This window comes from Trichomonascus vanleenenianus, assembly GCF_965637985.1.
Source record: "Trichomonascus vanleenenianus strain CLIB 3782 genome assembly, contig: TRVA0_003S, whole genome shotgun sequence".
NCBI classification, from domain to species: domain Eukaryota; kingdom Fungi; phylum Ascomycota; class Dipodascomycetes; order Dipodascales; family Trichomonascaceae; genus Blastobotrys; species Blastobotrys vanleenenianus.
Window position 1 is genome coordinate 304745 of NW_027481884.1, and position 13148 is coordinate 317892.

At 52.5% G+C, this 13148-nt stretch overlaps 6 protein-coding genes across 6 annotated transcripts; 3 read left to right on the forward strand and 3 right to left on the reverse strand.

Annotated features, from left to right (window-relative positions):
* Nucleotides 1–1409: 1409 nt before the first annotated feature.
* On the forward strand, nt 1410–2861 carry MET7 (tetrahydrofolate synthase; the record flags this gene model as incomplete). Its single annotated transcript, XM_076682515.1, has 1 exon — nt 1410–2861. One exon carries the CDS (start codon nt 1410–1412, stop codon nt 2859–2861), a length of 1452 nt encoding a protein of 483 aa, XP_076543298.1.
* A 214-nt stretch (nt 2862–3075) lies between these two features.
* Nucleotides 3076–4038, forward strand: ENV9 (Env9p; the record flags this gene model as incomplete). Its single annotated transcript, XM_076682516.1, has 1 exon — nt 3076–4038. One exon carries the CDS (start codon nt 3076–3078, stop codon nt 4036–4038), a length of 963 nt encoding a protein of 320 aa, XP_076543299.1.
* A 215-nt stretch (nt 4039–4253) lies between these two features.
* On the reverse strand, nt 4254–5177 carry ABP140 (tRNA(Thr) (cytosine(32)-N(3))-methyltransferase; the record flags this gene model as incomplete). Its single annotated transcript, XM_076682517.1, has 1 exon — nt 4254–5177. One exon carries the CDS (start codon nt 5175–5177, stop codon nt 4254–4256), a length of 924 nt encoding a protein of 307 aa, XP_076543300.1.
* A 484-nt stretch (nt 5178–5661) lies between these two features.
* SRY1 (L-threo-3-hydroxyaspartate ammonia-lyase) lies at nt 5662–6920 on the reverse strand (the record flags this gene model as incomplete). Its single annotated transcript, XM_076682518.1, has 2 exons — nt 6883–6920; nt 5662–6787 (listed from the first exon to the last, which is right to left on the reverse strand). Exon 2 carries the CDS (start codon nt 6682–6684, stop codon nt 5662–5664), a length of 1023 nt encoding a protein of 340 aa, XP_076543301.1. The 5' UTR covers nt 6685–6787; nt 6883–6920.
* A 788-nt stretch (nt 6921–7708) lies between these two features.
* On the forward strand, nt 7709–8890 carry YVH1 (tyrosine protein phosphatase YVH1; the record flags this gene model as incomplete). The annotated part of the gene is made up of 1 exon (XM_076682519.1): nt 7709–8890. One exon carries the CDS (start codon nt 7709–7711, stop codon nt 8888–8890), a length of 1182 nt encoding a protein of 393 aa, XP_076543302.1.
* Nucleotides 8891–9540: 650 nt separating this feature from the next.
* Nucleotides 9541–12135, reverse strand: AAP1 (M1 family metallopeptidase; the record flags this gene model as incomplete). Its single annotated transcript, XM_076682520.1, has 1 exon — nt 9541–12135. One exon carries the CDS (start codon nt 12133–12135, stop codon nt 9541–9543), a length of 2595 nt encoding a protein of 864 aa, XP_076543303.1.
* Between the last annotated feature and the right edge of the window lie 1013 nt (nt 12136–13148).

The following is a 13148-nucleotide window of genomic DNA, read 5'->3' on the forward strand; positions in this document are numbered from 1 at the left end:
CTTAGTCACATGGCTGTTCATACTTGTACGAAGACTATCGGCCGCAAGTTTATGCGTCCACTCTTCGCGATATTCCTTCAGATACGTAATAGCGGGGGCGATTACAGCAAGCGCCGTACTATGACAGCAAATTGTAATTGAGTTTTCGACCCGGAGCAAATGGAAATGTACACAATGCTGCGCACAGTGCAAATTAAGGGGATTTGTTTGCATCGGCTGTTCGGGCCCATGCGATGATCCTGAAGATGGCTTCACACGTACGGCAATACGATCGATACTATATGCAAATGCAGCCCTGCCAGTGCGTTGATGCGTATGCATGAAACACTGGTATGTCGCCTGCTATGGTCGACTGGATATATATATTTACTAACGCCGGTAATGCTCTCCCCGAAGAATACCATACTTATTTCTATTACAATTAGCTATATACATCAATTGACGCATTAGAGCATAGTTGGTAGTACCCCGCAATTAAATGTACCAAAGAACAAATAGGAGTTAAAGAAAGTGCTCATTTGCGAATATACAATGCTTCAGCCGTGCATTCAGGGACCCAGTACCGGTAGAACACAAGTACACAACTGCGCTATCGCAGCTAGCAATGTAGTCATGGAAGTGCTTACTCCAAGCAACCGTGTCTCGAGTAAGGGCTAGTATAAATCGTCACGATTCGACCTCAAAGCTCAGAAATGTAAATATAACAATACCAGGTAGTCTCTTGGTCATCTACATTGCCACGTATCTCAGGCTCTTGGATTTGACCTAAAATGTCAGCGATTGAATAAACTAATTAAGGTTTTTGAGAAACAAATAAACTGCGACTCCATGTTTCCCGGTTTTCACAGTTACAAGCCATTTCAGTAACCTTTTCTAGGTGTCGGTTAGTGAAACCGCTGTGCACATCTAATGGCTTAATAGCTCTAATCCATTGCTGAAATTATCTGGTTATATCAATTGATTTCACTACTACTAGTTGTTGTCCCGAGTGCCAAACTCTGAGTGGTGCGTTTTAGCTCTTCACCAAGAAATTGCCATGTTGTACCGGTACAGCACATATTATAAAATCCAACGTCATAATTGTGTACGGTACTACCATCAGTGTATTCGTACTTAATAAGCCATCTCCAGAGCATTGACTATAGTTTTCATCAGATTATATATATATATATATATATATATATATATTTTTAACGATTCACCATCTACCTGTAACTCAATCAAACTATATATTGGTTCGTTTGTTGGATTAGTTTTATTACCAGGTGCGGCGCTATCCCGGTAGCGGAGGTATGACACAACGCTAAGCGGTGCGAAAGCCCAATCATCGATCGCCGCGGACGAGGCTTGTGCAGGAGAGGACCCCTTACGGCGCTATCCTTGTCATGCTAGGGATTTTCAGGCGACAAATGTCGACAGTGAAGCCAAGGACCTACAAGGACGCCATCGAGGCGCTCAACAGCCTCCAGACCAACTTCGCCGTGATCCAGGCCATTCGCGCGGCGGGGGTCAAGGCTAACGACCAGGCGATTCCACAAATGCTCGAGTGGGCAAGGCGGGCTGGGTATGACCCCAGGGAGTTCAATAAGCTCAACCCGCTTCACGTCACGGGCACCAAGGGCAAAGGATCGACCTGCGCGTTCATCCAGAGCATTCTGACCCAGTACCAGGTGCCGCAGGGCCCCATCCACAAGATCGGTCTCTATACGTCGCCGCACCTCAAGTCGGTGAGAGAGCGAATTCGTATCAACGGACAGCCTATTTCGGAGGAGAAGTTCACCAAGTACTTCTTTGAGCTTTGGGACCGTCTGGAGTCGACCAAGTCTGATCTGAACCTCTTTCCGGAGCACACCGAGGGTGTCAAGCCTGGGTACTTCCGATACCTCACTCTGCTCTCGTTCCATGTCTTTCTCTCCGAAGGAGTGGACACAGCTATCTACGAGGTCGGCATTGGCGGCGAGTACGACTCGACGAATATTATTGTGAAGCCAACTGTAGCCGGCGTGACATCGCTTGGAATTGACCACGTTAATGTGCTCGGAAACACAATTGAGTCCATTGCGTGGAACAAGGGCGGCATTTACAAGCCTGGAGCGCCTGCGTTGACTGTGAGGCAGCCAGAGGCCGCTATGGAAGTGCTGCGAGAGCGGGCTAAGGAGAAGGGCACCGAGCTTCAAGTCGTAGATGTTTACCCGCAGATCATTGATATCAAGCTTGGGCTACCGGCCACTTTCCAGGGCATCAATGCGTCGCTAGCAGCGCGAATGTGCATTGAGCATCTGCGACACTTTGGCGTGGAGGTTGCCGAAGATAGGCTTCCTCTAGAGTTTGTCAAGGGCCTTGAACAGGCTACCTGGCCGGGAAGATGCCAGACCATTGAGGACGGTAACATCCATTGGCATTTGGACGGTGCACACACGCGGGAGAGTATTGAGGTGGCTGCCCAGTGGTTTTGTGAGAAGGCCCACGAGCGCAAGGCGCACAACCGTGTTCTCTTCTTCAACCAGCAGACGCGGGACATCAACGTGCTCATTGAGTCTCTTCGTGCCATTATCGTTGATAACAATATCGAATTCGACCACGTAGTGTTCACTACCAATGTCACCTGGTCCTCTGGCAAGTACTCCGCTGATTTGGCCTCGTTCAACAACTCCAAGGAGGAGGTGGACTCGCTTAAGGTCCAGAAGGAGCTGGCTGCCCTGTGGCAGAAGCTCGATGGGCGGGCCGAGAGCCGTGTGTTTGGAAACATTGAGGATTCTGTGAACTACGTTAGGTCTTTGGAGGGCACCTCGGATGTGTTTGTTACCGGCAGCTTGCATCTGGTTGGTGGATTCCTTACCGTTCTTGAAGGCGAGGACTAACTATTGTATATATATAATGTATGATACGACTACGCGTACCATTGAGTTATGAAATACGACTACGATTACCTTTGCGACATACATGTTAACGTCTATGATGCTTCTATGGTTTGAATTATGATAACAAAATGGAACCCCCAAGGACTTTTCGGGCTTCTAAACTAGTTGCATTGCCCGTGGAAGTGTCGATTAAAGGTGATCGGATGCGGCTCCGATGACCGTCGACAACTCCATGTTCCACCCCGACCAGTTGCCTTTCACGACGGGGCTGACAGCTCTGGTCACAGGCGCTAATAGCGGCCTGGGGTACTTCACAGCACTCCATTTGTACATGCATGGATGCACCGTGTACATGGCCTGTCGGGACCTGTCCCGAGCTGAGAATGCGGCAGACGAGATCAGGATCGAAGCCGAGAAGAGACGGAAGAGCCTACCTGAGGATACCCAGTTTGGCGTCCTCAAAGTGTTCCATTTGGATCTCGGCAGTCTTGAGGGAGCGCATGTAGCTGCAAAGCGCTTCCTTGAGAGCGAAGGACGCCTTGATCTGCTTATCAACAACGCCGGAGTTATGGCTCTTCCGGCAGAAACGACCTGCGATGGGTACGACATACAAATACAGACGAACCATGTCAGCCCCTTCTTGTTTACTAAGAGCTTGATGCCTCGTATTAGTGAGTCTGAGCATGCCCGGGTTGTTTTTGTGTCTTCAGTTGGTCATTACTTGGCCAGTCCCGGCGTCGACCTGTCCGGCAAGTTTGACTATTTTCCCAATATTCTGTGGACGTGGTTCAGGTATGGCAACTCCAAGGCGGCAAATATTCACACGGTTGCCAAGTTCAGCGATTTTTATCCGGACGTCACGTCAATTGCAGTCCACCCCGGCTTTGCTCTGCTGACAAACTTGCTTTCATACTGGGTCACTCTTCCGATTATGGGTACTGTTTTCAGGGTCTTCTTCTATATTTTCCATATGATCTTTGGTGTGACTCCGGAAGAGGGCTCTTTTGCTATTCTGAAAGTGGCATTATCGCCGGATATCACAAGTGAAGACAGTGGCAAGTATTATATTACCTTTGGCAAGGAAGCAACGCCCAGCAGACGAGCTTGCAGTCCAAAGCTCATTGACCAGACGTGGTCCTGGACCGAAGCTCAGCTGCGATCAAAGGGCTACGAGTGATTTCTAACCAATACATAGAATCGCTAGCCAAATGCATATATGTCCTCCTAATAGTGACCCGCCAATTACTACGAGGAAGCGTATTCGAAGGCCAGCCCTCGAGCTCCCGTAGCTGGGGGGCCAGCCCCCCAGACCCCCCGTCTCTTGGGTGAATAAAACTGTTAACCTGCACGAATACTACAAGTAATGCATATATTAGATAGTATGGTTAGCAATTACAAAGGCTTCTGGAACTGGGCCTGCATCCAGATTCGGTACATCTTAATGCGCCGCTGTCGGTTAACCATCAATCGCCTATCAGTACCAACTTTAATGACCTCGAACTTCTTGCCGAAGATCTCATGCAACTCTTCCTCGGTGAAGAAGTAGACACGCGTGCCATCTCCACGGATATAAAAATTCTCATCCAAGAGACGGCCCTTCTTGAACCTCAGCTGGGTCAAGTCGTACCGCCCATAGTCTCGGAACAGAATGATACCGCCAGGCTTGAGGATCTTGTCGAGGTTCTCCATGGCCTGCTCCCACTGGCTCGGAGCCAACGCACTGAACACGAAGATCATGACGATAATGTCCACCGAGTTCTCCTCGATGCACTCTGGAATCTTGCCCTCCGGCTGAGCTAGATCCCACACTTCAGCATCGGCATTCTTAGGGTCAAACTGCTCCGCGGTCCGCACAATCTCCACGGCCTGGTGCGAGAAATCAACCCCGACGACTTTGAGCTCTTCGTTTTCGTTAGTAGACAATACCGGGAACATGGTGTTTCCGGCTCCGCAGCCGACCTCCAGGATGGTCTTTGGTCCTGCGCCAGCTCGCGTGGCTTCGTACAGCTGGGGGAACTCGATCTTCAACCACTTTCGGTCCTTGAAGAAGTTCTCGCGGTTGTTCCGGTAGAACTGGTCCCAGTACTTTGCAGGGTTGTTCATATAAAACTGCTTGTCGAACTCGCGGACTGGAGCCTCTTTCTGCTTCTCGATCTTCTCGACCGCCTCTACCAGCTGCTCCTCTCCCCACTCAGCGTGGTCCCATGCATTATGATTCCAAACGTCATCGTCGTTTGTCAGGATTCTCTGGCCAAAATCAAACGGCCTGTCGCCCCGCTGCTCTCGCGAAAGCACTACGTTCTCGTCCGCAGTCATCTATCGTCTATCCTCTATCGATAACAGGGGGATAAAAAAATATTTCAAGACAGATGATCTACACCGCCGGTGAAAAATTGGTTTCCTACTTCGGCAAGTTAACTAAGTTAATCCACCCAAGCCGCACGTCCCTCCCCGGAATCTTGGTATTGTATACAATGAATATATTCATTGAAGTTACGACCCGTTTGCGCTACTACCACAATGGAGTCCAAAATTATGACTGCCCATTATTTCTTTGGGGGCCAGCCCCCAAACCTCCCTAGCTCCGCTTCGCGGAGACTTGGGCTGTAACTCGTCGTTACGGGAATTTTGTAACAGGTTGGGAGTTTTGAAACGAAAAGTTTGTTACGCTAATACCAGGACGTAAGTATACGGGAGCTCGAGGGCTGGCCCTCGAAGACAATTGAATCTCAACAATTAAAAAATGCTACAGGAGACAATTAAAATGCAATCTAGTGAAATAAATAAAAAGAAGAGGGCCTTAGTTCAAGGGGATGTTCCACTTGTCGGCGTAGCCCTTGAGGATATCCCACGAGACGGAAGTGCCGCCGCATACGACGACAACGACGGTTGAGTTCTCGTCGAGCTTGGGTAGGATCTCCCGCAGTCGGCCCTTGTAGAGCGGGGCGAGAGCGGTGCCGCAGGCGGCCTCAATGAGCAGCTTGTGGTCGTTGGCGAACCGCACACACGCCTCGGCGGCCTCCGAATCTGGAACAACCACGGAGTGAGTTGGGTGCGTCTTCATGGCGTACTCAATGGTCTCCTTGGTGATAGATGGAGTCGAGAGGGAGGTTGCAATGGTGTTAGGGTTGGTGAGGAAGATCTGCTTGCCGCCGGCCTTGATCGACTGCGCCAGAGACGAGGAGCCCTCGGTCTCGACAGCAACAACATCTACATCATTCCACCCAGCACGCTTGAAGCCCTGGACAATGCCATTGTAGAGGCCACCACCACCGACGGAGCATACGACGGCATCCGGCTTGGCGTCACCAAACTGGTCGACAAGCTCGTCGGCCAACGTCGAGTTACCCTGCCACACGACAGGGTTATCGTATGGGTGGCAGTAAACGGCCTCCTCCTCGCACGCCGGGATGAGCACCTCCTGAATGTGCTTTACGCAATCAGCGATGTAATTGCCGTGCGGGATGACGGTGGCCCCGGTCTTGCGGATCCGGGCAATCATGGCCGGGTTCGTCGTCGTGGGTACGCACACCGTGCAGCTCTGGCCGTAGAGACGAGCCGCATACGCTGTGGCGCACCCGGCGTTACCGCCAGACGGGGAGAAGAAGTGGAACCGCTTCCCGGCGGGGGCGTTCGACACCGTGTGGTGGACGAGGTTGCCCAGGCCCCGCGACTTGAAGGACCCCGAGGGCTGGCAGTCCTCGAGCTTGAGCAGCACCTTGCACCCGGCGATCTCGGAGAGGTACAAAGAGGGCACCAGCGGAGTCTGGATGTATGGCAGCGCATAAACGTCGCTCTTTGGAGAGGAGGCAACAGCAGGCATAGTTGAATATCGAACTGTTGGATAAGAATTGAGAAAAAATGAAAAAATGGCAACGCCGTGGTTTCTTATACCCGGTCTCTTGTAGGCGGTTTTTTTTTTCAGTCTCGGGTCGAGGAACCGTGTTAGCCATGCAGTCGTTCCCCACAGGAAGCTTCGAGACGCATCTCATCACCGGGTAAGCTCAAACACCCCACATACCACCATCGGCTTCCACCGTGGGAAGTCTATCCGTGACCAAGTGGTACGAAGGTGGAGACCGAGCGGATATAGCCACGTACCGAACCTGGACCCTTGTACAGGCTGGTTCAGGCGTGTTTATAGGGTGTCATACTGGTAGGTCCGGGTGTGGCCGGTTACAGCCGTGCGAAGAGACCGAGTCAACCTCATTCCGGCCGTTGCTTAGCTTTTTGGTTGCTGATAAAGGGCCATTCCCCTTATCAGCCATTCCGTCGTGCGGAGCAACAGAGCTTGGGGCTAGCCCCCCAACTATACAGGAATTCTCATCGTTTTTTACCACTTTTGATAATCATGGTTGATGATCGATGGAGTGGAGAGCCGCACCGAGCCGCATCCCCGTCGACAGCCGCGCGAAGCCGCAGAAGTGCACAGCCGTACAGAAGCCAGGTATGTAAAGTTTTGCCGATGGGGCCCTGACTTCGGAGTAGCCCTTTTGCTGCTGATAAAGGGCTTATTCCGCTTATCAGCCCAATCCCCTCCGTGCGAAGCAACGGAGCTACGGGAGGGTTTGGGGGGCCGAGCCCCCCAAATGCAGATTCCTCGTAGTTTTGACTGGACCACACTAGGAGGACTGAAACGCCGCACCGAGCCGCACCTCCGTCGACAGCTGCGCGAGGGTCGGTGCACAGCCGTGCAGCAGCCGGGTAAGTGAAATTTTCCTGCCGAGGCCCGCCCTGGCTCGGCTTAGAAGTGAGAAGGCTGAGGAGAGCGTCGCATCGTATATAAGCTCTGGCGGGTGCATAGAAGTGGAGAGAGAGAGAGAGTTTGAGAACCATTCTTTGCAAAGATGGCGATGCATCAGATAACAGATCAGATTTGGCTGGGGTCGCTAATGGCTCTGAGCGGCCAGAAGACCATGCGGGAGAAGGGCATCACTCACGTCCTATCAGTGCTGAGCCCCGATCTGAGCGTGGACCAAGCACAGCATCCGTTCTTCGGGGTACCCAAGGACCTCTCAGACCAGGTCCGGGGGTTCACGCACCGACGGTTCGACGTGGACGACGTAGAGGACGAGAACATCGTCCAGTTCTTCCACGAGACCTACCAGTACATTGACGAGGCGCTCAGCAAAGGCGAGCACATACTGGTGCACTGCGTCGCTGGCGTATCACGGTCAGCGACTGTAGTATGTGCTTATCTCATGCGCAAGAACTTCTGGGACGCTGAGACGGCGCTCGAGTTTGTCCGGTCGAAACGGGCGATTGCTAACCCGAACTTTGGCTTCGTCGAGCAGCTGCAGGTGTACTACGAGTCTGGGTTTGTCGTTGATCCGCTGCGCAGCCGAGTTTACCGCCAATGGATGCTCAAGAAGCAGTCCGAGGAGGCACAGCTCAATGTCGCCCCGAACGCTCAGTTCTTCCGCGCTGGCGGGGAGGGTGCTGCAATGTCGGCAAGCCTTTTGGGGCGGCCCTCGTTCGAAGTGATCCCAGAGCTGCTGCGGCGCATGGGCAAGCACGCACCCAAGTGGACCGATTTCCGTGTAATTGCTAACGGCGAAGAGTTGGCTCTCGAAGACGCAATTCCGTCAACCCCTACTAACATCATGCTGCGGAAGCTCGAAGGCGAGCCTTTCGCCGTGCCCCAGGCGCTACTGCTATCCGAGCGGCTTGCCTCGGACCTGCGGTGCAAGAAATGCCGCCAGACGCTGGCAACGTCGACTCAATTCCTCGTGCACGAGCCCAAAGCGGGCGCTGGAACTACTAACTCTACTCGAAACGGGCTTGCTGCCAACGCTTCCGTTAATGCGGCATGCACCTCGTACTATATTGAGCCGGTCATCTGGATGAAGGGCGAGCTGGAAAAGGGCCTGCTAGAAGGCAAGCTCAGCTGCCCCAAGTGCGAAGCGAAACTGGGAGCCTACCACTGGCAGGGCTCTACTTGTTCCTGTGGCGTCTGGGTCACTCCAGCATTCAGCATTCAGCGGGGACGTGTCGACGAGGTGCCCCGATTAAATAGAGCTAAAGTATAGACTTCTCCGCGAAGCGGCCCTCCATGAATCCATTTATCCTCCTGAGATACCTCAATAGGGGGGATTGGGGGGCTTGTCCCTCCTGGGTCAGTTCTATGATCTACTATAGAGTAGACGAATAACACTTGAATGGCATTATTTTCTACAGCACATGGGGGGACTATTCCCTCCAGCCCTCCCCCCCTTTGAGGCTCCACTTCGCAGAGATAAACGCTACCTGAGAGATCAAGACCGTTGTGATAAACTAAGGACGTTTTGTTACAGCTCGTTACATCTCCCAAGTTGTTACCGACACGCGTAACAAATCACCGCCACCAGTAGCAAACGAGTGACTGCCACAAACAGTCAATTCCTCCGCGAAGCGGAGCTAAAAAAGGGGTTGGGGCTGGCCCCCAATTCAATTGAATGAAACTCCTCCCTGGAGAGTTGTTCAATTCTGTAGAAACCTCCGCGAAGCGGAGCTACGGGGGTTTGGGGGCTGACCCCCAAGTTAATTGAAAGAACACCCCCCAAAGGAGTTCTATTTCAATTCTGCACAAACCTCCGCGAAACGGAGCTAATGGGGGATTGGGGGGCTGGCCCCCCTAAGTCAATTGACAAGCAGCGGAATGTGAATTGATTGTCATTAGATTATAGCTATTAAAGTGAGGCTAGTTGGTAGCGAGCCACTGTGAGACGACGGCAGAGTCCTTTTCGACCCACTGGTATCTGACCTTGATAACATCAAGGGCCTGGGCGACGCCTCGGTCGTAACCAGTAAGGTCTTTGCCCTCGAAGAAGGCCTTAACATCGTCATGGTCCTTCTTGGTGCTGAGGCTGGTGAGCACGAGACGCACGATTCGCTCGAAAATGATGAGATTGGTGCCGTAGCGCTCGTTGATCTTGTCCCAGTTGGCCTTGAAGAAGCTCCACGTCTTCTGGCGCGAGGCCGTGTTGGAGGCGAGCACGGAGATGAGACTGTGAGCGTCCTGCGGGACGACACCGCCGTTGATGAAGATGGACAGAGACTCCTCAATGAGCTTCGGGTCCTGGACTCGGCCCGCGGCCACCGCCGCCTGCTCTCGGCCGTCTACGGTCTTGGAGTCGGCAAGCTCCTTCTTAACGTAATCGTAGGCGGCCGTCAGCTCAGCACCGGTGGAATACTGAATAGCAGCGACCAAAGCGTACCGCTTGAGCGAAGGGTGAAGCGCCTTGGCGTCGCCGGCCAGGAATTTGGTGAACCGCGCCTTGGCCTCCGTGACGACGGATTCAATGCCCAGGTCTACAGCGAAAGAAAACACGAGAGCCCGGAATTGGATCCAGATGAAGTCCTCATCGCCCTTGGTGTCCCAGGAGAATTGGGACACCAGCGGAGCAACAAGCTTGACGGCAAACTGGTCCAGGCCCTTCCTAACCTCTTCCACAGGGTACTCGCTCCAGGCGGCCCGCAGAGCCCTCAGGCGGGCGACCAGCTCAGTCCACACAAAGTAGCTGTCTTCGCCAGATTCGCCCAGCTTCTTGACAAGGGTCAGGAGACCGTCGGTGGACGCAATTCCGGCCTGGGCCGTTGCAGCAGCATCACCGACTAAGCCAATCTTGTCCTTGACAGTTAGCTTATTAATGTGGTTACCAATCTTGGCCAGCCGGTCCACGGAGTAGTTTACGCGATAAACGCCCACCTGGTCACGGTTGAGCTTGAAGAATTCCTTGGAGCCGTAGCGGGAAAGAGTGGTCTCCTTATCCCGCAGTGAGTAGTGGGTCACCTCCTTACCGTCGGTCGTCAGCTCGAGAGGAACCCACCATACAGTCTGGTTTTCCTCCGCGGTGACTCCGCCCGACGACAGGAACCGGTCCTGCCGGATTGCAATGTCGTCATCCTTTTCTTCAATAGTCAAAACAGGGAACCCAATCTTGCGAGTCCAGTTGTGCATGAGTTCGCCAATTGGTTCGCCAGCGACTTCGGCCAGGGCAGCCCACAGATCGACAGTCCGCGCGTTGCCAAACGCATGCTTCTTGAGGTAGTTGGAAACCCCCTTCAGGAACCGGTCGACACCCATGTGCGTCGAGATCATGCGGATACAAGAAGCACCTTTGAGGTACGAGATATGGTCAAAGATCTGGTCAATCTCGGCGCCAGACTTGACGGGAACCTCGATGGGGTGGGACCCTCGCAGACCATCCAGTGCCAAGGCCTGCTGCAAAGCCTCGTTGACAAACCGCGAGAACACGTCCCATTCAGGGTACAAATAATCAACAGCGAGCCAGCCGACCCAGGTGGCGAAGCCTTCGTTAAGCCATAGCTCCTCCCACCAGTCCATGGTGACCAGGTCGCCAAACCACTGGTGCGCCAGCTCGTGCGCCACTACGTAGACCACCCTGATCTTGTTTGCGTCCTCGCTCGTCTCCGGGTCGAACAGAACTGCCGTAGTACGGTACGTGATCAGCCCCCAATTCTCCATAGCGCCGTGGGTGAACTCATGGACAGCTAGCAGGTCGCATTTGGGCAGAACATAGTCAATGTCAAATACCTTCGAGAAGTAGTCGAGGATCTTACAAGCGCTCTGCAGAGCAAGCTCGCCCTGCTTCTTGAGGCCCTTGGTGGTGTAGACTCTCACTGGTAGATGCTTTCCCTTGTACTTCTTCTCGGTGAACGCCTCAATGTACTCAAACTCACCGCATGCCCACGCAAACAGGTAGGTCGACATAACCGGCGAACGGTCGAACTTGACTGTCTTTTGGCCATCGGCAATGTTCTCACTAGCTACCGGCATGTTGCTGAGCGCAGTCCAGTCTTCAGGAACCGTCATTTCGAACTCAAACGACGCCTTCAGATTGGGCTCGTCCATGCACGGGAACGCCCGCCGAGCATCGGTAGACTCGAATTGAGTCGACAACATGATCTTCTCGGAATCTCCCTCAACATACTTCGACCGGTAGAACCCGCTCATGTTGGTCTGGACTTTCGCCTCGAACTCAATGGCTGCCTTAATCTGCTTTCCGACGGCAAGAGCTCGGTCCAAGGTCAGTGTTACTTCCTCTCGCTCCTCAGAGTACTCAATTGCGGTCACTTTAGCTTCGCCAACTGTTCCCGAAGAAACCCAAAGGCCGGTTCGGTAGTTGAGGACCAGCTTATCCGTGGCCTCCTTGACCAAGAGGTCGATTACCACGGTACCCTTGTACGTGAGGGCGTCGAGGTCGAGGTCGAACAACCTCAAATCGTAGTGGAGCGGCTTCAACGCGCTAGGGAGAACGATTCGATCTGACATGCTCGCCTGATTGATATAATATTACGGGTAAAAATGAAGAAATACAGAAAATTCAGCAAATAGTGCCGTGCTGCTTTATACTTGGTGGGCGACATGCTCATCGCGCCTTGGCTTTCCCCGGCTGTGATGCCGCGCGCCGCACCCGGCTCTTTTTTCTTTTCGGCCTTCTTCCACCACGAACCAGTTGCGATTATACACGTAGTTTAATAGCCGTGGTTTACATATGTGTATTATATCCGTAATTTACATAGATGTAGTGTGTAATAGCAATTGCGGGGACCAGTCCCCCCAGACCCCCCCCCCCCCCTGGGGCTCCGCTACGCGGAGAATTCTTGCAAAGAAGCCGGTTGAGTTCCTCCGCGAAGCGGAGCCACCGGAGCTCGAGGGCTAACTTTCGAAAGCACTCTACTGTTAGTAGCAATGGGGGACCAGTCCCCTTCAAAGCCTCCTGGAGCTCCGCTTCGTGGAGGTCAACTTTGATTTTATTGGTAAGTATGTCGAGATTGATGGAAATGGAAACTCTGTGCTTTAGAAGTGCTATAGAAATAGGCAATTGTGAAAATAGTTCAATTGAATACGTGTAGCTGGTATTGGCAAAATATCCATAATAATACAGGCAATTGTTGAAGAATCACGGAGAGACTGGCCAAATGCGCAGAAGTTCAGATTGGCCTCATGACATTCATCGCCTTCTAACTACCGGTAAATGGTCTAACATTTGATAACTTATGTCCAAAATCAATTAACTATGGGAGTATTTCGGGTTACATCTATAGAGATTATTATCTGATACCATGTAGCCTCGGTCATATTTAACTATTTCATATACATGTACAATACGGTAGTACAGGCACGGATAGTTTATTCAAACATATAAGTACCGGTAAATAACTCTGATAGATATATCAATGGATTGCTCAATCGATTTCTTTGTAAATGAGGGGACCAGTCCCCCCTCACCCTGGGGCTCTGGTTAAGTTGAGTTGGTTGTGACGGGGGTTTGGGGGCAGAGC